General features: G+C 40.0%; 1 protein-coding gene across 2 annotated transcripts; it reads right to left on the bottom strand.

Moving 5' to 3' along the window:
* Nucleotides 1-1,083: 1,083 nt before the first annotated feature.
* On the bottom strand, nucleotides 1,084-26,628 carry SLC25A24 (solute carrier family 25 member 24). Of its 2 annotated transcripts, XM_075422240.1 has the most exons (11): nucleotides 26,353-26,563; nucleotides 17,346-17,394; nucleotides 15,566-15,692; nucleotides 14,968-15,055; nucleotides 14,382-14,493; nucleotides 11,545-11,703; nucleotides 11,048-11,200; nucleotides 9,804-9,911; nucleotides 5,517-5,684; nucleotides 4,231-4,381; nucleotides 1,084-3,555 (listed from the first exon to the last, which is right to left on the bottom strand). In XM_075422240.1, the coding sequence occupies exons 1-11, from the start codon at nucleotides 26,478-26,480 to the stop codon at nucleotides 3,377-3,379; spliced, it is 1,422 nt and encodes a 473-aa protein (XP_075278355.1). In that variant the 5' UTR covers nucleotides 26,481-26,563; the 3' UTR covers nucleotides 1,084-3,376. The 2 variants fall into 2 exon arrangements, with proteins under 2 accessions (XP_075278355.1, XP_075278354.1); XM_075422239.1 differs by lacking the exon at nucleotides 17,346-17,394 and having other exon boundaries at nucleotides 1,085-3,555; nucleotides 26,353-26,628.
* Nucleotides 26,629-27,320: the final 692 nt, after the last annotated feature.

The following is a 27,320-nucleotide window of genomic DNA, read 5'->3' as shown; positions in this document are numbered from 1 at the left end:
AGCTTGTCCCTGTGTTTTTGCTGCCTCAGTGTTATTTTAACATAATCTGCATGTAGTTGCAAGCACTTAGAAATAATGGTATTACACACACTGCAGATGTGCGCTGTTTCAAAAGCCAAGTATCATACCTACTGCCTGTGTAACAACTCCTATACATCGAAAAAGCATCTTATCAGGACCAGTCTTTGATAAAAAAACTGCATAATTCAGTTTCCCAACAGGCTAACTTGAAAGCAATATTCTAAATACCTGTGCTACATTTTGTAACAGTTTAGATTTTCTTTTTGCAGGGGACGAGGGGACCATCCAACTCAAGACACCTTCAAGAGCACACCTTACCACTTGATCACTGTGACGGAGATCTTTCACAATCCAGCCTTTCCAATTCCAGAGAATTTCCAGTTAAAAGCATCCTTGCCTTAAGTAGAATCGAATGTCAGATTGTTCTGTAGTCAGGAACCACACACCGAGCATCTACCTCTTCCGTTATTTAAAAGGAAACTGATAATCTTATAAGAACTGTATTTCCAGGAATCGGAGACAAGAAAAGCCTCCCTAATTTGTTTACAATTATCTTTAACATTTGAAGGATTGCTGTGAAAAACTCATGTGTTGTCCAGCCTGGCTACTGAGCATGCTTTTAGTAGGATAGTCATGCTACACATGCAGAGTAAATTAAGTCAATTCCCTTGAAAAGATTTTATATTGATCCTTTGACTAACAAGTAAGATCAACACCAAAGCAAGATAAAGAACACAAGCAAATATGTTTGTCCTTATTATTAAGAGTTCCGTCACACAGTGTACACAGAAGCAAATCATGGTGTAATACTGTTCAATGAACAAGCAAAAATATTAAACATTACGTGATCTTCCATTAAGCGATGAGACAGTTTTAAACAGCTCAACAATCGACTAATCTCAAACTAGGTTTTGAAATATCAGTGTACTGGCAAAGTGTAGGCTAGGCTCAAACTTGTTTTTAGATAAATTACCTTCATTTTTCACATTCAGTATTATGCATATAGTACAACAAAAAAGTGTTATCTGTTTATCAGGCCACAAAAAAAAACATCAATACACTCCAGCCAGATAAGGAAACGAATATTTATTAGAAACTAGTAGTTTTATAGAGCTAAAAAGGTAAACATATGTTTAAGAGACAAAGAATACACAATTGAACACAGTCATCATAAAAGCACATAACGAAAAACTAAATTTGAGAGATCGTATCCTTTTCAACATTTGAAAACATCTTTACCGTAATTTTCAATACTCATAATGGCACTTGCACACTATAAACAAAATGGAGCAAGTCTAGAAGATAGATACTGCTAAAGTCATCTTCGCATCACACGCACAATATGTTTGTTCATTGGTCACAGTCAAATGATTGGGAACTGACTTCACAAATACCACAAAGATACAAGAATGCTGGCAAAACCAAGAAATGTTTGGATCAGAAAGACATTGCACATATGGATGATTTGGACAGAATGACTTTTTTTTTTTTTTTTTTTAAAGTGCAAAGTCGAAGGTTTCCCTAAAGGGAAAGCCAAAAGACACAGCTAAAGCTGCCATTCTCTGAAATCTGATAAAATAATATAACACAAATTTTATGGAGTGGTTATATATCAGTTTATGGAGAATAAACACCAGCCATGGAAGCACTGAACACAGATTTACATCTGATTGCTCTTTGAAAAATACAGCCCAAATAGTCTCCTGCATGTAGAACAAGGGAGGTTCAGGCAGTTATTCATGTTTGCTTGCTTATTTGTTTGTTAAAAAAATCATTAAAAAAAATTTAAAAAGAGAATCTGAATGACCTTATAGGAACAAAATTCTTCCTTCAGTAATCCAATTTCAGGAAGTAGTCTAAAAGTAGTTACTTTTACAAGGTCAAGATAAGTATAAAGATAATCCTGAATTTACACCAATTAAGACACCACACATTGCAGAAAGCAGAAAGAGCGTAACAAATGAGTCTGGCAATAACTGTTAATCTGTTTCAGGGTTCAGGCCTGAAGGCAACTGAAATGCAGCACCAACACCACCCCCAAAAAAAGGCAGTCACTTTGGAGGTACCTGTACTTACTTTCTACACTGAGAAAGTGCTGCTTTGTTTTTTGAGGAGGAGCTGTTTCTCAAGCCCTAACAAGTTCTCTGTGATTTGCTTGTTTCATTAACATCAATCTGATGGGCACCTGAGATCAGCAGTCCCATTTGGTCACTTGGACCAAATGCTTCATTATATTACCCTGAATTTAACACACACAGTCAGCATGCACAGAAAACTGTGAGGGAATGAGGATTTATCTCACGTGACAAATCTGTAAAACCTTTACATAATAAAGCAATCCTCTATTGGCTAAGAGCCTATAGTGGACTGTAGCCCTCTGAGTAAGGGAAAGAATGGGAAGTCCAAAATGAGAAGCATTTCTCTCCCCGAGGCAGCTAAGATGAGCTCTGCTATTGGCTGTGTTACGGTCATTATCAGCTTAACACTGGATCCTCCATCTCATTTTTAAACAGTAACTTGCACTTGTATGGAATGGATCTAGTAACCAAGCTTTTTCTGTTCCTGTATACTATGATCCTATAAAACATGCAGCTGTAACTCAAAGTTTCTCATGGTTAATGATGCTAGTATTTACAAGTACAATGAAAAGCAGGTCCAGTGAAGCATGTTATGAAAATCACTGATTGCATTACAAAAACACCATGTAAATCCATCTGAGGTATTCTGATACCATGAACAGCAGTTTCTCAGGCTCTTATTCTTTAAAAAAAAAAAAAAGAAAAAAAGGCTAGCCTGAAGATAAAAGTGATGGGCTACATTTTAATGTGTTACTCCATCCTTGTCTGTATCTAAGATCATGTCTTTACGAACTTAAATCTTCAAAAATAACAACAGTGTTTACTTCTAGGCGTGTAAAATGTTGCCTGTGAATTGCTTGAGTATAGGCAGCGTGACAAAACAAAAAGTCACTTTCATATGTTCAGTATCAAGGCAGTATAAACTTCAACCTTTGGTTTGATCCAAGCCATATACACATTTAGAGAAAACAAATACAAAAAAGCCAATGAGAAAAATCTGCATGATTTTCTGAAGATATAAACATATTGTTGATTTAAAAGATAGTTTCTTGTTTTTTCTTTTTTTAAACTCGGTGACATTTTAAAGTGCAATATAGGTATCTGTTTAGAAGAGGTGAACTAGAATTTAAGAAAGTTTGTCCCCATTTAAGTGCAAAAGTAGAAGTTTCAGCATCTCTCCATAAAGATCTGTCTCTGTGAGAGCAGATTACTTCAGAAATCATTTTTGTTCTGGTGTTTCCAACAACATTAGAAGCATCTCACCTTTTTCCTTCATTTCATGCTATTCCCAAATTCTGCTTCATTTTTTCATATACAACATAGCTGATGCTAACAGCTGGCAGCACTTTCATAAAATTAGGGGCTATGCCCCTGTAAAGTCCTCTGATTCCCTCTGCAGAAATAATTCCTTGAAAGAGACTGGCCATGTTTAGCTGTGGAGCTCCTTCCACTGAGGCTAGAACAAAAAGGTAACGTGTTACACAACAGTTATAGTGGTATTAAAATTCTTAAGCAAGTATTAAATAGCTGGGTGGTGGCCCTACTATCACCTCCAGGGCCACTGATTAAAACTTGAGTCCTCACAGAGAGGAGAGATCTTTAATCCCAGATATTTGAGAGATAGCCATGTGTCTAAATCCCACTGAAAAGCATTATTCACCTGCATTCCTTTGGAAATCTAGGTTCCTATCTTTAAGTCTGTGAACAAACCTATCAAATAAAAATCTCAGCTATGAAACTGTCTTTATGAACTGTCCTCCAGAGCAAACATTGCTGTCTGCCTTGACAGGACGATGCAAGTCCTTTTCATTTTACCTCTAAAATTTAGGAAACATTCTAAATTTTAGAAAACTGCTCCCAGAGTATGACAGGAGTTCTATGCCTAGTAGTCTTGTATGGAATATGTCTCTCAGAGCACACAGAGCACTAGTGTCTGAAATGTTACATGTGAATCAAGTATGATGAAGAACAATGTTGGGGGTAATAAGGAGAATGGACCAATGCTAAGAAGAATTATCCAAAGAAGTCCTTGGTTTTCCAAGTTGGGTTTTTTTATTCCCATGTGTCTGCTACAGCTACCCCAAATGATGATGTGAGCACACAGAAACATTTTCAGTACAACAGGACTCACCTTGAGCTTGCATGCGTGTTCTGATAAGAGCAAGAGGGTAACTGGCTAACTGCCCACACGTGCTGGAAACAGTACCACATCCCAACAACACAAAAACACCTGGGTTAGCAGAACTTGATGCATAGTGTTCTAGCCATGTACTCTTTAAAAGCTGCCAAGATATAAAATTCAATATTAAGATATGAGATCTGCATTGAAGAAAGTAAATAAATACTTCTTTATTCATAAAAAATCTTATAGGCTCAGTCCTGAAAGGCACCAAGCTCACTACCCCAGTTCTACATGGTTATTTTTAAAGTGCACAGGTAAACACCGTAGCACACAGGTAAGGACTTTAACCAGACTGCAGTAATTAGTGCCTAGAAGAGAAATCCTTAGAAGATCCAGCAGCAGGAACAGTGCCCATGTTCTAGACCTGCTAATACTTTGGGGGGGAGAAGGAGGGGAACATGACTCAGCACCCCACAGGGTGCAACAAAAGATTGTACAGCTGCGTGCATCACCCCATGCAGAAGCAAGCATGCAAACTGTAGAAAAGAACTTCCATACTGGTTTGAAAACATTTGCTCAAGCAATCCTGCTGATTACTATTGCAAGTGTCACAAAAAGATTTGTCTAGACTAGAAAAAAAATTAGTCTGTGCATCTCAGTTACTTAACACACTTTGAAGCAAAACCTAGCATCTAAGGTAGATAAAACATTTAAATTGTTGATGATGTGTGTAAGAGATGTCAGTTCCTCTTGAAAGGAAAGACAGCCGTGTTTCAAACTCCTCACAACTATGTCAGCCACAAAGAATTCTGGTGACATGCACAGACACACAAGAAATTCAGGTTACTATAATCCAATTATAAATCAGAGAAAGTGGCAAAAAATGTATTAAGTATCATAAATGCAGGATAGGTAACATGAGTATCACATCAGGTTTTTAACACCCATATTTGCTATAGAATGGGTATGTTCTGGTCCAGAGTTATTTACATATGCAAGCATGTTGTAATGCCAAGGTCTGTATAATCCTGCCTTATGAGTAGATTTCTTGTTTGGTACTATTGCATGTAAAGGCCTGTTGGCACAGGCACTCCTCCAGGAGGGCCAACCAAAAAAATATGTGAAAGTCCAGCAAGATTAGTGGAAATTCCCATTTGTCTATTCTAACTTGAAGGCAACTGTAATACTACAAGCTTATTATAAATCTAACTAATTATACAGCTACTCTAAAAAGTATTTATCCCTTTTGTAAATTAACTCATGAAAGTTATATGCATTCATTTATCTAAACTCACCTCATAAACAGCAAGGTCAATGCCAGCATAAGGAATTATACCCAGAATATTAGGAACATAGCCTTTGTAGAAGGCCTTTAAACCTTCTCTTTTTAAGATCTTCTTAGCACAGTCAAACATCCCAGAATACTGCCCTGTTTTACCCACAGCCAGTCTTGTCTTTAAAACCTAAAGGGGAAAAAATAATGAGCTTAATAGTAAATAATAATAGTTAATAATAATAAATAGTACTTATTTATTAATGTATTTTACAAATGCAGGAAAACACAGTATTTCTCTGCTTATTCAATTGTCTGGAACTGCTTTGCATTTTGGTACTTCAGATCTCCTTTGTGAATACCACTGTTATGGCCTTGTTAGCAGCAGGCTCCTTCAGGTTTTATCATTAGTGCAGAGTAGCACACATACTACCATACACTAACTTACAAATTATCAGTCTTTGTAAATTGCATTTTAGCTTCCTTTTCTTGAGTAAAACAGGTAGATTTTGATCAACTTGAAGGCAACAGTGTAGGCTTTAATAAAAACATTAGATAAAGAATAATTGAGAGAATTAACATATTAGCAGATCACACTTCCGATCTGGGAACAGCAAAGCATATTAAGAAAATAATCATTCAAAAAGCACAACCCTTTGAGAGGCAGTTCAGGGATATGAAAAATGCATCTCACTATTGAAACACGGCATCTGATTAATAATGCAAGTAAGTCTATATAGCATCTTACAACAAAGAAATTAATAACAGTGTCCAAAAGAAACCACAGAGGGAATTTCCTGAGCAAGAATTTGGCCTACTTTAAAGCCTCATAAAACTGCAGCTTGTTCAGGAGTTTCCTAGCACTTTGCATTCCTCTTTTACTTAGAAACATCCTAAAAATCACTTCTAGGACAGTATTATATCTTTGTTAGGAAGATCAAAGCATCTTACTATGGAATAGTTCATCTGGCCCCATTGATCAGTGTAATCCAGATGATCTACGTAACATTTCAGCTACTCTATAACTTAACCGGCCTTTGTACTCGGGCTAGCTCAGCAGCTCTAACAGCAAGGATGCTATTTAAAGAGAGATCATTATCACTATCAGCAACGAAAACAGCTAAGTTCTACTCCTACTGACACTCCTCCCCATGAAAAAAGTATTTAGTTTACATTTTCCACTACTTCCAAACCTTGATTAGTTTAATCCCAGACCCAGCATATATTCCAGTTATTTGCAAAACAAGATAAACTTTCTGGTGAACCAGCAGCAAAGGAAGTACATCCTATCCTACTTCTATTAAAAAAAAAAAAAAAAAGCAAGATGCAAAATATCTACCCTGGAACAGTTAATATATTACAGAATCACAGAATGTTAGGGGTTGGAAGGGACTTCTGGGGATCACCTAGTGCAACCTTCCCTGCCAAAGCAGGGTCACCCAGAGCAGGCTGCACAGAACTTTGTCCAGGCGGGTCTTGAATATCTCCAGAGAAGGAGACTTTGCCACATCTCTGGGCAACCTGTTCCAGTGCTCAGTCACCCTGAGAGAGAAGTAGTTCTTCCTCATGTTCAGGTGGAACTTCCTGTGCTTCAGTTTGTGCCTGTTGCCCCTTTGTCCTGTCGCTGGGCACCACTGAAAAGAGCTTGGCCCCATCCTCCTGACACCCACCCTTAAGATATTTATAAGCATTTATAAGGTCCCCTCTCAGCCTTCTCTTCTTCAGGCTAAACAAGGCCAGCTCCCTCAGCCCTTCCTCGTAGCAGAGATGCTCCAGTCCCCTCATCATCCTCGTAGCCCTCCGCTGGACTCTCTCCAGTAGCTCCTCATCTTTCTTGAACTGGGGAGTCCAGAACTGGACAGAGTACTCCAGATGGGGCCTCACTAGGGCTGAGTAGAGGGGGAGGAGAACCCCCCTCGACCTGCTGGCCACACTCTTCTTAATGCACCCCAGGATCTGTCCTGGGTTCAGCCAGGACAGAGTTAATTTTCACCAGGAGCCAGGAGGGAACATAGCTGGGTGGGCTGACCCAACCTGGCCAAACAGAGCAGGGTATTCTATTCCATGTGCTGTCATGCTGGGTTCTGGTCGGCGGAAAGGCAGTCGTGGCTCGGGAGCAAGCGGCAGCAGTAGGCGGTGAGAGTTGCTCTCTGTGTTCTGCTCTTTTGTTTTGTGTGTTCTCCTGATTGGTACCGTTGTTGTTACTGTTCCCTTTGTTTGCTGTTCTGTTAAACTGCCCTTATCCTGACCCATCAGTTTCTGCCTGTTTCTCTTTCTATTCTCCTCCCCACCCCAGCGGGGGGAGGGGCAGCAGGGCGACCACGTGGCCCTTTTGTTGATGGCCACAGCCAAACTATAACAGATCCCGTTGGGCTTCTTGGCAGCCAGGGCACACTGCTGGCTCATGGTCAACTTGTCATCCACCAGCGCTCCCAGGTCCCTCTCCACAAAGCTGCTCTCCAGCAGGTCCGCCCCAAGCCTGTACTGATGCATGGGGTTGTTCCTCCTCAGGTGCAGGACCCTGCACCTGCCCTGGTTCAATTTCATCAGGTTCCTCTGCACCCAACTCTCCAGCCTGTCCAGGTCTCGCTGAATGTCAGCACAGCCTTCTGGTGTATCAGCCACTCCTCCCAGTTTTGTGTCATCAGCAAACTTGCTGAGGGTACATTCTGTCCGTTCATCCAGGTCACTGATGAAGAAGTTGAACAAGACTGGGCCCAGTACTGACCCCTGGGGGACACCACTAGTTATAGGCCTCCAACTACCCTCAGCGCCACTGATGACAACCCTCTGAGTTCTGCCATTCAGCCAGTTCTCTATGCACTTCACCGACCACTCATCCAGCCCACACTTCCTGAGCTTCCCTAGGAGGATGTTATGGGAGACTGTGTCGAAAGCCTTGCTGAAGTCAAGGTAGACAACATCCACTGCTCTTCCCGCATCTACCCAGCCAGTCATGCCATCGTAGAAAGCTATCACATTGATCAGGCATGATTTCCCCTTGGTGAATCCATGTTGACTACTCCTGATAACCTTCTTTTCCTCCACTTGCTTGATGATGACCTTTAGAATGAGCTGCTCCATCATCTTTCCTGGAATGGAGGTAAGGCTGACCGGCCTGTAGTTCCCTGGGTCCTCCTTCTTGCCCTTTTTGAAGATCGGAGTGACACTGGCTTTTCTCCAGTCCTCGAGCACCTCTCCTGTTTTCCAGGACCTTTCAAAGATGATGGAGAGTGGCTCAGCAGTGTCATCCACCAGCTTCCTCAGCACTCGTGGGTGCATTCCATCGGAGCCCATGGATTTGTGGGTATCCAGATGGCATAAGCAATCCCTCAACACCGTCCTCCTCGACCAGGGGAGGTCATCCTTTCTGCAGGCTTCCTCTCTTACCTCCAGAGCCTGGGATTCCTGAGGGCCTGCCTTAGCACTGAAGACTGAAGCAAAGAAGGCATTCAGTAACTCCCACCTGCTCTGCATCCTGCCTCACCAGGACACCCACCTCGTTCAGCAGCAGCTCCACATTTTCCCTAGTCTTCCATTTGCTGCTGATGTACTTGAAGAAGCCCTACTTGTTGTCTTTGACATGCCTTGCCAGATTCAATTCCAGGTGGGCATTGGCCTTCCTCGTTGCATCCCTGCATGCTTTGACAACATTCCTGTACTCTTCTCAAGTGGCCTGTCCCTCTTTCCACATTCCATGGACCTTTCTCTTCCACTTGAGCTCCGCTAGAAGCTCCTTGCTCATCCATGTGGGTCTCCTGCCTCCTTTTCTAGATTTCTTTAGTACCACAGACAAACGTGTCCTACAGAGGAAAAAGCAGTTAATCCACCCAGCCTCAACTGTAGCTGTTATATTCTCCCTCCACACTGATCTCCTAATCAGACCCAGCTCCCTATCACAATGCAACAGAAGTTCATCAGTTCTGCTACAGACAAGACTATTCGTTGCTTACATGCACAGTGGGGAAAAAGATTTATGCCCAGTTTAGAAAATAGCTTGAATACATGCTTAATTTTAAATACATTCTTGGATTTTTTTTTCCACGAACTAGGTTTTATTTAAACATTGCTTTAGACAATATTATACAGGCCAAATATATAGAAAAATGACAAGTATCAAATAGCACATAGTATATTCTAAAATGCCTACTACTGAAATTCTGAAAGGAAGGCCAAAGTAAAAATAAAATAGGATATAGGAATACAGAGGAATTCCTACAATACTTTCAAGAGCAAAATGGGGTTTACTTTGGAAACGAACCAGACATTTGGCAGAGGCTCCAATGGAAGCAGATTCTCTGTTACTTACCTCCATAGGATAAATAGAAGTTTGTGCTGTTGCTCCAGCCAAAGAACCAGATACAAATCTTTCAATAGTGCCTAACTTTCCATCATCCTTAGTGAGTATCTTCTTATACTGTATAGTTAAAACACACAAAATAAACATCGTATGCTGTTTAGGAGAGGCAAGAGTACAGTACAAAATGTCTTTTCAAGCTGTATTTACTTTTTCATGTATTTACAGTTACATTTACTAACCCAACAAGCTTAACACTATACTCACTGCAACTCTGTGGACTAAGATTCTCAAGAATACGATAAATATTCCAGCCTGCAATAATCCTTTATATTAAACACCTCAGCCACTCACAATACTGTCAAATATTCTACAGACAGCCAACACAAGGGTATCCACAGTATGACCAACCCCCAGATAACAAAGAGGAACATGACACCCTTGCAGATCCAGTTCTCCAATCGAAGAATGAAAGATCAACTAGCAGGTTCACAGAGACACTTAGAGAGCTGTACACATTGTGTCATTCAAGACAAGAGACACCATCATGCAAGAATGCAGCATCAGCTCCCAAAAGGCAGAGCAAGAGTAAGGAACAATGTGCTCAAAGTTACTCTGGCATTAAAATCTGCCATTCAGTCTTAAAATATCCTGAAGTTTACTCAACTTTTTGCTGCTTTTACTTCACCGTTGTAGAGAGGTGTGCAATACGTTCATTTAGTCTTACCTGAGGCACTAGCAAGCCCCACAGAGGAAAAATAAAGACACCAGAACTGGAGTTCATTTTCCAAAGTAGGATTAGGTCTTAACACGATGCTTAAAGCCAATTCAGAGGTAAATATAACACTGAAATCCAGGATGAGGGCATCTTGCATAGCACCATGATATTTGACTTAAGAAGAATCCTGTATAAGTTCAGCTAGCATAACATGCTAAGTTTTTGGTTGTCACTTCGAAGCAAGAAACTAGATATTAATGCAGTACTCCACATAAAGCTATGCAGACTGGAAGACAGTTTAAAAATCTATGACAGATGTAGTTTTACACTGCTTATAACACAATGGCAAAATCTGCCTAATACCAAGTATCCTATTAACAGAATAAATAGACTATTTTAAATCTGATGGTCACTAATTTATTGCAACAAAATCTCCAACCATGATAGAACTCCTATATAACAGTGCAAATAATGCGAGCAGTGAGAGTGATATAGCATTATATCTGCCATTATTTTCTTTCCTGATTTATCATCCTACCTGTTCATAAGCCCAGAACTTAATAGCTGTTTCAGGAGCTATTTTCACAACGTTTACACCATTTCCCCTCCAGAGGGATCGGACACCACCTTCTTTCACCATTTGCTTAAAACCACTGGCTATATTCATTTTGTTTGATTTCGAACCATGAACCTAAAATAAACCAAAGTTACAGTAAAGAACACTGCTCTGATAAGATTACAAAGTTCATCACCTAAGTACTAAATTACTTAAATATATCAACTAGCAAAAACACATCCACTATATAAAAACCCCCTTGTTTCAGTGGCACAAGTACTGTAATATCTTGTTTACATTTTTGTCTTTTCCATAGTCATATTGGCAACTTTTTACTAACACAAAATACGTAAATTGTCAAAACATAACTAGACCTCCAGAATTTAGTTATTGTACGTGGCTATGATTTTTCCGTAACAGCTCTCTAAAAACTGAAGTAATACACTGGAAACTAAAAAGTTCTTGAACATTGCACCTACCTGCATCATCACTTTAAGGCGATCTAATGGTGCTGTACCTGTTCGAGAGACAGCACCAGCCACTCCTCCTGCCAACAGCTGTTTCCACCACTGTCCAGTCTTTTTCTCTTCCTCTGTGAACTCATCTGGAACAGTCAAACTATCTCCTATATCCAACACCTATTAGAATCCAAAGCAAATACATGAAAATAGCTTTCTTCTTCCATCATCTCAATTTTATCAATAGTTCTAATTCCACATTAACCTACCAAGTGAGAATATGTAAATAGAATACTAGTTAAAAATAAAACATATCTAATTTCCATTCTATAATTAACATAATTCCGTATCTGTAATTTCTATTAATTTCCATATCTAGAATTACGAATTGCTACTCAGTGAATAACAACTTTTAATGACTTCTACATAGATATTGAGTAATAACACCAAAGACCCACCATTTCAAAGACTGCACCATCATCATTAAAAATTCTGACAAATTTCTGCCTTGAGTATGGCCCAAACAAACACATTCTGTCATAACCAGTAGACCTTCGCAGTCAGCACTAAAGCTCAAATGCTTGTAATGTTGCAGCTAACCTTTCACCAGACAGTCTTCTGGGATTAGTCTGGTAATCTCTTAAGGATGCTAACACGAGATTTCTCTCTCTTGGTAATTTATTCACACATACATGGGATTTCCAATTCCCCCCACCCTCCCTAACATTTTAAAGTAGTATTTTTATAGCTGATATATCGAAATATTTTATTTCCGGTAACTGCTGTATATTACCTTATAAAATGACAAGTTTGACTCATGCTTTATAAATTTTCTCATCATCACTTACACTGAAAGGCACATTAATGACTTTTTTCAGCTATACAAGTTTGAAATTTCATTAAGATATGCATGTCTGTGTTCCCATCCAATATGATAAAAAAAAATATTACTATAGGCTCTAGTGATAAAGCTGTCCAAGACGTAAGACTATGGAAATCTCACATATCACTTAAACATAGTCTCTGCTCTTCATATAATTTATAACTATGATATGAGAAAATATATACTGTAGATAATGCAAAGCCAATATTATGTATAAATTAAACCTATAAAGAAGAATGTTTTAATAACTGGTAAGTACTGACCAGAAAGCTTGTTAACTGATAAACTTTTTTTAACTATTGTTGGTTTTAACTGTAGACACTACGTCCCTAATTTATGCTGTATTCCTCATCTGCTGAGTAGACAGAATACTGTCTTAGTCATTTGAAGCCCAAGAATTGCAGGATGCAGATTATAGATCTAGCCACTGGAAAAACAGGATAAGCACCAACTATTCTGGATATTGAACACAGAACAGATTAACTGAAAAATCCTTTCATCTTCCTGACATTCGTAGTTTCCAAGTAAGGTGTTACAAGTTTCTCAACTATATGGAATCATCAAAAGATCAATCAGAACTCTCAAAATATAAAAACAACGCTCTTAGAGATATTATGCAGACCTACCAGGGTTTAAACCTTGTGTCTACTAAGCCCTAAACACAACTAAGAAAAAAAGCTAAATTTGAGGGTGTTTATAACAAAGTCCACAGCTACCAACTCATAATAATTCTATGCCAATACAGCTATCTGCTTGGAAGAATGTGACATCAATTAAAATTTTACAATAAAAACAGAACTGGAAGAGCTGTCAATGCCAGCCAGACATGCGAGGTCTTCACATCTGCTCTTATCTGAAAGACCAACTGTGTTGCTGTATAGCTCGATTTTGTTTGCTGTGGTAACTGGGTCACCAGTTGACTGCAACACTGCAAGATCACAAGAGACTTCTAGAATTGCTTCTTGAGGGTAGCTAATGACCTTCCATAATAAAAAAAAAAGTAGATTTAATATTTAATAATAGTAATAAGAAGCATTTTATTAAAGCAAAGGGTTTTTTCCCCACTGAGTAAGCTGGGACCAGGATTATCTGATCTCATAGCAGTGTTTCAAGTGTTTTCTTCAGCAAAGAGGGAGCTAACTCCCTTGTGGCAAGCATTTCTGAATTAAGGTTGTATAGCGTGAAACACTCCATGCTTTCGGATCTCATACACTGTTTTTTATTATGGAAATGCTGACTAATCCCTGACGATATAAATGGTGTCACTATATTCAACGAAATATGTCTTTACCTAACTTTATGGATTACTCCAACTATCTACAGCAAGGGTATTTAGCAAACAGGATTACTATTGGTTTACTTAACTTATTTGTTCTTAAAAGTCACTGAGGTGGCAAGTGCTCCATTCAATAGTAACTTAAAAAAATTATCTGCACAGTGGATAGCCTATTGCTGTATATTCTGTCATTTTTAAGTTCTATAGCACAAAATAGTGTGAGAACATGTGCACAGAACATCATCACTAATGACACAAGTGATTTTATGAGAACAACAGTATTACTATATAAATGCAAATACTGAACTGATTTCAACATAAGAAACATTTAAAATGTTTCCACAGTTTGTTTCAACACATCAAAAGCACTGAACATAAGAATGTACTGTAATATGAAAAGAAAAATATTTATTATTGTGGTTATTAACTTTCTGTGGAATATCTCCAAATAAAGAAAAGGATCCCTTCCTAAGAACTACTGATAATTATTGGCAAATTTAGATGAAGTTCTTTGTTCAGAAGAAACTCACATCACACCATCCTGCTTGTAAACAGGACAGTACAAATTAAAAAGCAAAGTCAAACAAATACAGGTATGCTTGAAACAACAACTGTGAAGCTGTTATACTCAGTATTTAAATTAACCCAGCAGAGATGAACTTAAGAGCTGCGCTAAGTTAAAAGAAAAGTTGAACTTACAGTGGAATGTTTCCAGTATCGAATTATTTCCTCTATGTCTGTAGCTGGGTTAAACATAAAATGATCTCTCCACTCATTCCAGTCTACTGTCATTGTCCCATCAGCATCAATACTGAAAAGAAATCGAACTATATAAGGAAACAGTAGTAAGGATGGGGTTTTGTCGTCCGTCTGTGTCCCCCCCTTTTGTTTTTTTTTTAATTTCGGCCGCCACATCAGTGACAACTGACTACAAATTCCATATGGAGACTTCAAGGCTGAACCTGCCAAGGCCTTTCAATACTATGTTTTTCTTATGTAAGTGCATCAGGCATATTCCATTTAAAAACATAATATAACGCTTCATTCTATCAACACCACTTACAAGGAAATGAGATAACATTCTCCTCCCAGAACCAGATGCTCGAATAGTTACTAGACTTACTATCACCCAAGAACAGACGGAATATGTGAGATTTCCTATAAAGGCACCACTGAAGGTATCAACACCTTTTGAAGTTATTTATCCTGTTCTCTGAATTATAAAAATATAATAATTAACAACACAAAGAAGCTTAAAATACTTTAAGAAACACTAATTCCTGACCTTTGCAGGATCTTTTCTGCCTGCTTTTCTGAAATGCTTATACCCAATATCTTGAGGGACTGCACAACTTCTGATGCTTCAATTTTTCCTTGAAACATTAAAAGAAAGATGATACATATTTAAAATATGGAGCTCAATACACTTAGCACACTGGAGCTCACTAAGTTTTATTGTAACACCTACACAATAGCAAAGATAATTTAAAATAAATTTAAACACAGATGATATATTTTACTACAAGGACTGAGCAAAGTTAAGTACATTAAAATCATGCAACCAAATGAGATGCAAACATTCAATGAGTTAAAAATTATTTTATCTTAATAGATACTTAGAAACTTCCTTATAGTTTCTCCATCTAAGGAACAAAGAGCCCCAAATCAACAGACCTGGAAGACAGTGAAAAGAAAAAAAGACTAATATTTTTTTTTCCAATCTATAGTAAACTATAATTCTGATCCTATTAAAGAAAAGAAGCAGGAGTTCCATATTTGCAACTTTTTGTCTCCAGTTTAGACAAAGAATATAAATGAAGATAACTTTTAATGCACAGTTTCTTCCAACAACATTTGAACAAATAAAATATATCAAGCCATACCATCATTGTTTTTGTCCAGGCTCTTAAATGCCAGTTTCATCTTTTTCTCATGATCTTTAAGATACTGCATAAATTCTTCAAAATCTAGCTGTCCATCCTGGTTAGTATCTCCAGCTTTAAAAATTTTCTGTTGAGAGAAAATTCAACATTTGACTTCTCCAAATTATAGCAGACCCCTGGCTTAAAAAAAAAAAAGCATCATATTGGCCACTTTGGGAGTCAAATCAGGAAAACACCTAAGCATACACTTCAGAGCTATATTTTGGTTTCAGAATTTAACACACTCATTTTCATAAAGAGAGAAAACACTCAGCACTAAAGGCAGATTTAAGAAAGCATTATTTATTATTTACTTAACTTTCCTATTCAAAGGTTTTAAGATTTCTTACCAGCACTGGCAAGTTACACTTACAGGTATCAAACAATTTGTGGAGAAGGTGGGGGACAGGACAAAACCATGAAAGAGAACTTCAAGCCTGTGACTTTCCTCGTTATACACAAAATTTGTCAATACATCAGTAAAATTAAACAAATATGGTGTTAACTATCCTCTTTAATCCAGTGCTCTACTAATTATAAACTACAAAGATAAAAATACAAATAACAATTAACTATTTAACTGTTGACAAAAAAAAAAACCGCAAAGGTCTTGCCTGACTAGCACTTCCACCCCACAGGGTTTGAGAAGGCAGGGCTTTCTCATTCAAACTGAAGCCCTGACAAAAATTTAAAACAAACAACAACAGACTTGTAACACACGGAAGCACAGTTATTTTCCATTTCCGCATGAATGCATGGCATACAATTGCCAGCACTGCGGGAAACAAGTCTAAAACATAGCCTAGGCATGCACTTCTCCATCAACAAAGGCAAGAATAGTCTACCATCTTTGTGTGTGAAAACATACTATTTTAAAAAGGGAAATCACAGCAGCCTCCCCACGCATCAGCCTGTAACTGCTGAGGCTTGTCTTCAAAGGTAAAGCCCCGAGAAGAGGGAAGCCCAGGCTATCAAACTCTGCAGGATTTATTAGCTCGGGCTTTACGCCAGAGCAAGGGCTGCTCTGCACTGGAGGGCCGCAGAGAGCAGCGGGGCCGAGGAGAGGCAAGGCCCACAGCACACTGCCACACGCACCTTCCGTCCATCGCCCATGTCCAGAGCTCTGCTGTCTCCTCTGGCAGGATGTGCAGGAAGCAGACAGGGAAACCCACCCCAAAACTCTGCCCTAGAACACAAGCTTTAAGGGGAAATTATGCCTCATCATTTTGTTTGGGCATCAGTCCCCGTGGTTTCCCTCAATGTGTGAAATCCTATGGAGGCATCACTTCGTACAAGACACCAACCTGACAGCGCAATCTCTTCATTAATTTGCCAGAAGTTTCAGAGCACTTCAGGGTACACGTGAAGCATATGTCAAAAAATCTTCCAAATACCTTCTATTTTGCAGACTGCCTTGTGCAACTGTAGTTTCTGAATAAAGTAGTTCTCAACAAGGTTTGCATGGCTGTTCCAATCTGCAAAATCTGTTTTTAATCATTTTGTTTACTCCACATTAATTAGCAGAAGTCCTCAAGAGACCAAAGTCCAACAAATTCTAGCCTACAGAAACTTAACATAAAGGAAGTTGAAAACCTTGGTGTATTTGTTGCAGGTGTCTGAAAAAAATTGAAGACATCTGAATACATTTATGTTGCCTCCTTTGTCTTTCCTAGCCTTCCAGTAAAAGAAACGTACTTTAATGTTTAATCTCAAAAAACCTAAATTTGTAAGATTATCATACCATTATTCCCCTCTCAATGGAAGGCAGGAAGACGACGTGGTACTCCACACTGAAATAAGAAGCAAATTATTTATCTTCCATAATGCAGTAAACTATGCACAATAAAATCAACTGAAGTTACTACAAGGTCAGATACAGGTGTTTGGTAACAGCTTAGAAAAACAGTGTTCTTAGCATATTCGTAAGTGCAGCTTGATTGTCATTCCTATTAATAACCTGTCAACAAAAATGTACTCCAATTCAGTTTCATGCCCTTGCCAATACGGTTACAGCTGTTCAGAATTTCCCATTATCAAAAAAATAGTTTGTGTTTATTGAAGTTTATGAATTAAGATTAAGAATTAAGACCAATATAGAAAGGCTAATAATCATTCAAAAAAAATCAAAACAAACAAAAACTCCAAACCAAAAACCACCATTAAAAATTACTTCGGCCAGAAAAGAGTCCCCCCATCAAAGACACTGCAATCTCAACTCATCTTGTACTCCACGCACGGCACCTCATACCATTGGATCCAAGTGACCCACTAGAGTCCCATGAGCTACTGAAAAAGAAGCGATTTTACGTGGCAGTCACACACACCCTTTGAGTGAATTCTAGTCAATGCAAATTGTTCCTGCCCCCTACCGCTATCTGAACTACACAAAAAAATGTAGAACAAGTGATGTTCTGGCTCACAGATAAGACAAAACTTAAACTAAATTCCAATTACAAAATCTGCACTGCTGAGGATGATGTGAACCAAAGAAAACAGAAATTCCTAGCAGGTTTAAAGAGCTGGCAATTAGGGTGTGTGAAGGGGGGCACCTTCCATTTCATCTGCCAAATGAGCGGATTTTGTATTGCAACAACTAGAAAAGGATAAGCACAAACATACTCTCCGTTCCCTACTTTAGTTTTTACAGTTATTTTCCAGACTTCAAGACAGTCTCAGCCACTCTCAGTGCAGCAGAACAGAAGCGAAAGCAAACAAAAATATATGCTTTTGCTCAGCAGGCATATGCCTTTTTCTCACATTACAAATCTAAAAGTTCATACAAACAAAAGCGTCTTTGTGTCTATAAAATGTACTAATTACGTTGGTGTTAAAGTTTCAGATTAAAACCGGTAATTTGCAAGTTTGTGGAACAAACAGGAATGCTGAAAGGAGCTTGCCTTCCACCTGGGGGGCAGAAACCGCCTCTTGGGCAGGGTGTTATATACTCCGTAAGCACAGCCAGTAGGAAGCCATGTACTTCATTCTGTGTGGAGTCTGGCACACTAACTCCCAGGTACAAACTGCCCATTCACAGCACCAAGTAATTCAGATTGGAAGGGACCTCCGGAGGCCATCGAGCACAACCTTGGCTCAAAGCACATCTAATCTAGTTAGATCAGGTTGTGCAGGACCACATCCAATTAAGTCTTGGACATCTCCAAGGATAGATATTCCACAGCTTCCCCAGGCAACCTGTTCCAACATTCAATCACTCTCACTTCAGTTCAACAAGGAATCTAACTCTGCTGTTCTGCATTTAATATACTACCAGATTTTGCATAGTTACAACCACTTGTCACTGTGCCACTTTCTGGTTCACCAGCTTCTCTGAGGGAGGAGAATTGGGTGCATTTTAAAATAGGCATGCATACAACAATAAAGCAGGAACCAAACTAAGTGCCAGTCCTCACTTGGAAGTCCTGGGAAACAATGCTCAGTGTGCCTGCCATGTAAAACCTGCCATTTCTTGTTACAGACAAGGTGTGGGATCACCTCACCTTTACGTAGACCCAGCCCCAAGAGGAAAATGTTTATTTTTCTAGGCGTGCCATTTCTTATCTCATTGTCTAAAAACTTTAACCCCCAGCAATATAGATAATTCATTAGATAAAATGAGATGGTGACCACATAAAGAATTGCTAATTACTGACAGATACAGGAATACAGTTCAGACAGTCTTTCCTTTTCACACTATGCAGGCCTTCACACATACTGATTACAATGCTCCTGTGGTGACCTATTTGGTCATGACACTACTGCCTTTTTCTTTTCTTTTCTTTTTTATTTTTTAGTCTGCTACTTTTGTTCTTTTTCTGCTGTGTATTTTGTTAATACAGTTGCTTTCAAAGTCCTGCACAGCAAGGCAACACCAATGTGAAAGGCCACAAGTAGACTGAAACACTGAAGATTTTTATTTTTAAATTTCTGTATTATATAAAGCATGTTGTAGTGCTGAAATCCTACTCCTGCAGAAGACCTCTGTATTTTGTGTGGAAACCTAAGCCAGCAGGTCTGTTGAAAAAAAATTAAATAAAAAAAAAAAAATCAGAAAAGTTACAGACAGGCTTTACATACACCTAAAAATCCTGACACTGTGACAGGCCTGATGAATTATTAGATTACTCTGTGTCAAAGAACTTTAACACATTCATAGCCACAATGTAAAGTCAGAGAATGCAAGACACTAGAAATCTTAATGCTTTTATGTACACTTTTCTTTTATAATTCACAGATTAATTTTTATACTACTTAGTATCATTATTTGTGTACTGTGCATAAGCCTTCACATTTTGGTTACAAAACTGAATTGTGCATGAAAGACGGGGCTACTCAGTACAAATTATTACCAATCATCTATTCGTTAGCTTGTCATTTCAGCTAATTAATACACTGTAAAGAATGTTTAAAAGGAAGTGATCCATCAAGAAGTTATTGGGTGTTTCTGGCTTCCTATCATGCTATCCACAAGACACCAGTAAAAATACAACACTTAAAGACACATAATTGGTGCGATTAGCAATTCAGTGTTTTGTAATCTATGACTAGAGTTCCAAAGGGCACAGTTACAAATACTGCATAGAAAAAACACCAGCACCACAGTAAGAACAGCATCGTGTCTTCAGACATTCACAAATTTCACATTTTCTTTTAAAACCAGAGGTACTATATATAAAATCAATCACCATATTCCCTTTTCCTGCTCTTTTCCTCTTCACCTCCAAAATAATTAGTGCTAGTCATTCACATAATTCTGCATTCTACAATTATAAACTATTAGACTGTACTCTTCTTGGAAGCTGAATTCAGTCACAGCTCAAGTATACGCAACTCTTCTCTCTTTACTGGATACATACCCTACAATACTAAAACTTAATGTTCTTTTCCTCTCTCTATCTGTTAAGGCTATGCAAATTTATGACACACAACAATAACTCAAAAATCAGCAGTAAAAATTATTAAAGTTGGTCTTGTCAAACTGCATCAGCTGGGAGATAAATCCAGCATAAAGGAAAAAGGCCTGAGGATGTGTCCACACAGCATTATATCCCAACCAGTGAGTCTACATAACACTAACAAACTAGACTGCCACTTAACCTCCAGAAATCCAACACAACACTGCATTTTGGGCAAAACAGTAATTTGCTCTGCATCCAAAGTCCTCCCAACTTGTTCAAATGCTGCATTCATATTTACTCCCTTCCCTCCCAAAGGGGTACCAACATGTACACAGTACCCAAGCAGGCTCTTGAAGCCTCCCACAGACAGACACTTTCAGAGCCTCCCATCTCAGTACAGCAGACTTGCATCCTTGGCAGTGGCAGAGACGCTGCTATCAGCTGCAGAGCTTCCTCTTCCTGTTCTTTGTCCCTAGCACCACTCTTCCCTGCAACAGGAAAGCACTAGCAGTGGTCTTCTCGGTGGTCCATTTCAGGACCTCTATAATCATTTTATAGATATAAAATAAACAATTTTATATATATAAATGAAGAGATGCCTATAAATGAAGAGATGCACGTCATGAGTATGCTCTCCAATATGCCTTGCAGAAGGGTGCTCCCTCAAACTCTCTCAACTCATAGCTATGAATTAGATTCCAAGAATCTGAAACAGCATAAATGTGAGATGCAAACTATCCCTTGTACCTTCAGTCACCATTCCTTGCAAGTTACACTAGTATTTCTGACTTTGAACATACTTGGTAGACTGAGTTTTTCCATTAAATGAGACTACTCTGCTACAGAGGCACCCTCACCTTACAGTCATCTTAAAAGATTCACCAGTTTACCTTGTCTGTTTACCTGGGACACACTGCTTTCTCAAGACAGGGATTTAGCAAAGTATTTCAACATGTGATTAAGAGATCTTCCAGGGGTGGGGGTTCCCATATTTGGTGCCTGGCATTCTTGCACTTTGCAGCAACAAGAGGAACAATTAATCATTCACTGTACACTGTCACTGTTCAGGAGTAAACCTACCAAGTTAGTATTTAAAAAAAATAATTTTATCTCCTTGGATGTTTAAAGTGTTATGAAAACAAACTCATATTCATCTTGCTCTTTATGCAAGCATGTGACTTGCTCCAAAGTCACATGGAGACTTGGAGACTACAGCGTTGGATCTGTTAAAAGCTTCTGAAGTTGTACACATTCAAATGAAATAATGGCTTACACATTGCTTACAACTGAAGTCAGATATAATACTCCAGATGTTTGTGGTATTTCGCAAATAAGTCCCCATAATGATACATAATCATAACACCTATTATGACCTGAAAAGCAAAGTTTAAAGGAATTAATTCCAGTTTTCCACAATCACGTGACATGACATCTGTTTTGGTAAAAAGTTGAAGATGCGCATCTACTCTATAGTACCAGTTTTAGGCATACTATTAAGGTGAGAGAAAGCTTCACTTCACATAATGACAAACAGACACTAAAGTGCTGAAGCTTGTAAGACTGTGAATCTGCATATCACTTCTCATAATAATTTCTAAGAGTATATACTGTGTGATCAAAAATGCCCATGTTGCCTCTAAGAACTTGCTGCAGTACAACTAGCACTTTTTGTATATTTCTAGCCAAGCTACAACATGATGAAAAGGCCTCTGTTAAGTTGGTCTACTAGCCTTCTAATTTCGCCATGTAAGGGATCTTACCAAAATTAAGAAAAGCACAAAAAAAATCTTAATAAACAGTGGAGAAATATTCAAGAACATACTTAGCTCAGTCACTAAGGTGCTTTCTGGTCTAAGAGCAGCCATGTTAAGTTTCAAGCCCTGAAGCACTATCGAGTCCTAGTCTTCACAGGCCAGAGGAAAGCACAGAAGGAAATAATGCACACCTGGCCCTGTTCTCACCTGACCTCTCGCACTGAGATGCGGCACTAAGACAGCACAGGGGCCTGCCTCACTCAACAGAATTCTGAATTTTCCTTGGTTTAAATGCAGCAACACACTTCAAGTCTTCTGAGTATGTTTAGACTTTGCTGTACCAAATTTTCATAAACACAGTTGGTTACTCTAAACAGACTATATTCCAACTGCTGAGAATTTAGTCTCCTTGGGCCCTGTTTCCACCACACAGAGGTGTCTCATCATACTGTTTCTTCCTCTAAAGAGCCTTAATGTAGCCAAAAACTTATGTCAAGACCTGACAGAGAGTCAGTCAAAAAAGATCATTTTAATGTTTCCAGAACGCAGTTATTAATTTCAATAACATCTTCTACTCCTAGCTCCAGTACTCAATGTATAAATAGTACCTGAATTTCAATGCTTGTCTGTTCCCACTGCAAACCAAAGCTTGAAATATGGGGTTTGCCTCCTAAAGGTTTACTGTAAGGACTGATTGCAACAGAAGGAAAAGGTGAACAAAAATAGTACTTCATACAACTACTCGCACCATTTATGGTACTCCCGCATAAGAGACGGCATTCTGAAGACACAGGATGAGATCATCTGAGATTTGACCTCAGCATCTATTTTGTGTCTCTACTGGACAACTCCACTAATCAAAGTGATTGTACAATAGCTGTTAAAGTTGCCTGTAGAATGCCATTTGATACTGTCACCAAACTTAATTTCTTCTTCGTAGGTGTTGACATATTACATCAGGAATCTTTTGTAAAGCTTTGCAAAGTTACCCATTCCTGGCGGGTAATAATACTACAATATAAAACAGGAGTCATCCTGGCGGCCTCTAAGCAGCACACATTTCGGATTTTCCAGTGGTTTACTTCTGTCTGTCAGATACTGACAGGAGTCAGGTCAAGTAGGAAAAGTCAGGAGCTTCTGCCACATTGTACTATGATGCCTTGCTATGGGGAAAAAATTATTCTTCGTTAGAGGGACATGCAAGCTATCTCCAAAGCTTACCACATAGTTTCACATCAATTCTCGTATCCACAATGTTACTGCTCCTAAAAAGTGCCTCATCATACATTAAACATTAATAAAACTGCCTAAACAACTGATGAAAGGTGAAATAAAAAGAGCATACCAGTAGTCTATTACTCAAATGGACAGCAGCTTTGTATCTTTTAAAGACATGCATATTCCTTCTAGCGAGGAATTACCTTTCAAGAGGAAAGTAATACCAGTAGAACAAACACTAATTTATACCATGAAGATGATGACTTAGGATGAACCAACCGACTTTCCAGTGAAACACCATAACACTCCCATGGGCCCTTACCAGAAGTTAACCAGGAAGCAGCTGTGCCCCCCAGGAGTATGGTGACCAACACTCCCGTGTAGGTGGATTTCATCCCATGCAACGGAAGCCAGCCCTGCAAGAGTGTTTTTAGAAACCTAACCGAGATCTGCATCCAGAACCTAGCAGTAGTGCCAGGCCTGAGACACGGACCCAGCCACCACGCACGAAAGCCTATTCTGCTTTGGGATATTCCAAGGTCTGCCCACCTCATAGTGCTACTATGCTGGCAGGGCTGAGCAGTTCAGTAGCTAACACTTTGCCACATTTTGTAGTATTTCCACATCTCCTTTCCTCACTCATTAATTTTAAGACTACTTCTGCCTCTCCAAACGCAAACATGATGATTCAATATCTGACTTCATCAATAAAATACCTTTTTACAAAGTAGTAAACAGACATTTTACTGAATTCAACAACACTTTAGACCTTGAAGTGAAAGAAGTGGGAGAAGGCAGCTTCAAGCTGCAAGAAAGTACAGGAAGCAGATTAGCTATGTAAAGACAGGAAAGAAGCTGGAGGCAGATCTTACCAAGGCTCTCTTATAATAACAAGTACAGTTATTAACAGTTATATATAACTAGTCTAGTTTCTAGTCCAAACCATGCCCGCCATTAAGTTTAAAATAGTGAGCATATTGAAGTTTCAGTGCACTCCAAAAATTCTTCCACCCTCTCAAACGCACATCACAACTCATGGCTTATTTTGTTTACTCTGTGTTTCTTAAGCAATTAAGACAGCCAGTTCCTGCTCTCCATTACATCCAGGTAAGTCTAGCTTACCTCTATTGATTTCATGGATTTCACTTCCAGTTTATCCTCTAGCAGCCAAGAAGAATTTGACATATACTCAGATGTGCACTATTAATGAAAGGCACCACACCGATCTTGAGGAAGAACTTGGAACTTCAATTCTAAGTTGCTCAAAACTTAAGAAGGATGCCACTTGTGTCTCAGGGCTTTCAGTGAATTATGTGGGAAGACCACCCTCATTAAATGCCAGAAAATTAACTGGTCACCTGTTCTCCTGTTGTTCAATGTAAGTAAAAACCCCAAATTGTTACAGTCAAACTGGTACAACAGGTTTTCAGCAATGCGTATACAACGTGTGACTGAAGTTTGTAACTAGCATGCTCTTAATATTGACAACTCACAGATAAGCAAACAGGCCAAACTGTCCCTCCTTTATATATCAAAAACTGCGAACACAAAACATACTTATTCTAAAGAGGATTTTCAGCAGCAGTAATACTGAAGTGAAAGCACACTTTCATTTATACTCTCACATAAGCATCATTCAACTCGAGGTCTGCTGGTTATTTTTCCCTTAAGTGTATGCGACACAGAATTAAATATACCAAAAAAAGGTAAAATACAGACCAAATAATGAGACCATGGGAAAGAATTGGCAGTGTGTCCCACAATTAATATAAGGTCATTGCAATTGAATTACTGACCCAACATACCTCTTAACACTACAGTCAAAATTTAAGTTCCTGAACCTCTTTCAGAAACTATGCAACGGCTAGTACAGGGACAGCAACAGAATGCCATCTAACCAATCTTTATACTGAAACAAAGAACAGGACTGTTACGGTAATAGCTCCAGGACAGATCTCAGCTGTACCTGTTCAGCGTAACTGAACCTATGCATGCCTTTTCAGCACAGGCTTGCCTTACAACAAAAATATTTATGCCTACAGAATAGCATATTAAATGATTTTATATTCTGATCCTGGGCATTACTCAAAACAACTATGTAAGAGAAGTTTCTCTTCCGGGTACAGGTCAGGTTTGCTAGCGTAACTCAGCCTTGGTACCCAACACAGCCCATGCCAAGAAGTACCATTTCCATGTCCATGTGTTCATGGGGACCTAGCTTCAGTAACGACTTCTGACACTGCAACCTACTGTTATACAGATTTACTTAGCCGCTGCCCAAAGCAAACGTTAATTTATTTTGACCCAGACAAGGCAAAGGTGGAGTGACAGACAAAAGCTGTAAATTATCATCCTTCACCTTGCTGGAGGAGCAATATGCTATCAAATATCACGCAACAAAGAGTCAAAGCAAGTCAAGAGTCGACACATGACAAATAAACCCGGCCGTGTCCCCTTGGCAACCGAACGGCCGGCAGCCGCACTGCTAACAGCGTTCGCACTCCGGATCCTTCGTTTACAACCCCGACGCGTGCCTGTACAACGCAGGTCCGGGAGCAGGCAGCGCGTACCCGGTTAAGAAAAAGGCAGGCCCGAGACCGACTTCACCCAGGAGCGGCCCAAAGCCCCCGGAGGCGTCTCCCAGGTCTGCAGCAGTCCCCGCCGTGCTGCCTCGGCTCCAGGACCATCACGGCGAGCCCCAGCCGGGCAGCGCCCCAGCCCTCACAGGCGCGGGGCGGCCAAGCCTGCCCACGCCTCGCCCTCCCCACGGCGGCGGGGTGCCGGAGACAAACCGCTCACCAGCTCCTCTGGGAGGCAGCCCCGGGGGGAGGCGGCTGCAGACCGGGGAAGGGCCGCCGCCGCGTCCCCGGCCCGCTCTTACCTCCTCCGCCTCTCTTCCCAGGGGGATGCCCATGGCCCGAAGGCCCGTCTGGAGCTCGGCGATATCCACCCTCCCATCTTCGTTGAGGTCCAGCTTCCTGAAGAGGTTAGCGTAGCGGGAGTCGCCATTCCTGCCCCCGTCGCAGGCGACCGCCGGCAACGCGAAACCTCGCAGGAGCTGGAACATGGCGTGGTCGTGCGGTACGGAAAGCGGAACTCTCGCCCCTCGACTCCCGCTGGCTGGGCGCGGACAGGAAGCACCGCCTATGCCGCTGCCAACACCCGCAGCTGCCAGAGGAGGAGTCAGCCGGGCTCTGCCTCAGCGGGGGCGGGGAGGAGGGGGGGCGGGGAGCGCCGCAAGGGGTGGTCTCGCTCTCCGAGGCGGGAAGCGAGGAGCCGAGGGAAGAGCGTGCCAGCTGCAGGTCCTTAGGCTGGCCTCAGCTCTCCCTCCCGTACTGACACGGCTGTATCCGGCTAAGCGTTTCCAGTGCAAGCAGAGAACTACCAACAGCGCTGCAGAAGGCCTAGTTTGGATACGCTGGCTCATTCTAGTCGCCAGCGGTTGAGGTCTGAGTTGAAGCTGTATGAAGAGCCTCTAGCCTAAAGGCAGTCTTTGAAAGAGCTTGGCTTGCTTGGCCTAATAGCACAAAGACTGAAAGGAAACTTCGAGGGTTTTTGCTGCATAATTGCTTCACAAATAAATCAGTGGAGTAGATGCAAAAGGACACAGCTGGTATAAGAACAAATGGCTAGAAAATGTTAGCAAGTAGGCTCTCCATGAGAGAGCTGCAGTGAAAGCAAGAGCCACTGAACTGACTCTTGCTTTCCTGGTGCGTATTCAGTCAATATGCAACCCTAGAAAGTGTATTTCAGCCTTGTAGCATGAACTTACTAGCCTTGCTCAAGGAATAATTAGTAAAGCTAATGTGCTACATTGTCTGACCATAGACTAACAGGTGTTTGAATAAG

This window comes from Opisthocomus hoazin, chromosome 6 (genome assembly GCF_030867145.1).
Source record: "Opisthocomus hoazin isolate bOpiHoa1 chromosome 6, bOpiHoa1.hap1, whole genome shotgun sequence".
NCBI lineage: Eukaryota > Metazoa > Chordata > Aves > Opisthocomiformes > Opisthocomidae > Opisthocomus > Opisthocomus hoazin.
Note: the sequence above shows the minus strand (reverse complement) of the source record. Positions and strands in the feature narration are given on the sequence as shown.

Excerpts from the sequence above, each read along its gene's own strand:
- SLC25A24 (XM_075422239.1), bottom strand. The coding sequence starts at position 26,538 with ATGTTCCAGCTCCTGCGAGGTTTCGCGTTGCCGGCGGTCGCCTGCGAC. Across the intron at positions 5,685-9,803 it reads CTTCTATTTATCCTATGGAG|GTTTTAAAGACAAGACTGGC; the intron begins GTAAGTAACAGA and ends TTTCCCCTTTAG. Across the intron at positions 4,382-5,516 it reads TTGACCTTGCTGTTTATGAG|CTTTTAAAGAGTACATGGCT; the intron begins GTGAGTTTAGAT and ends ATATCTTGGCAG.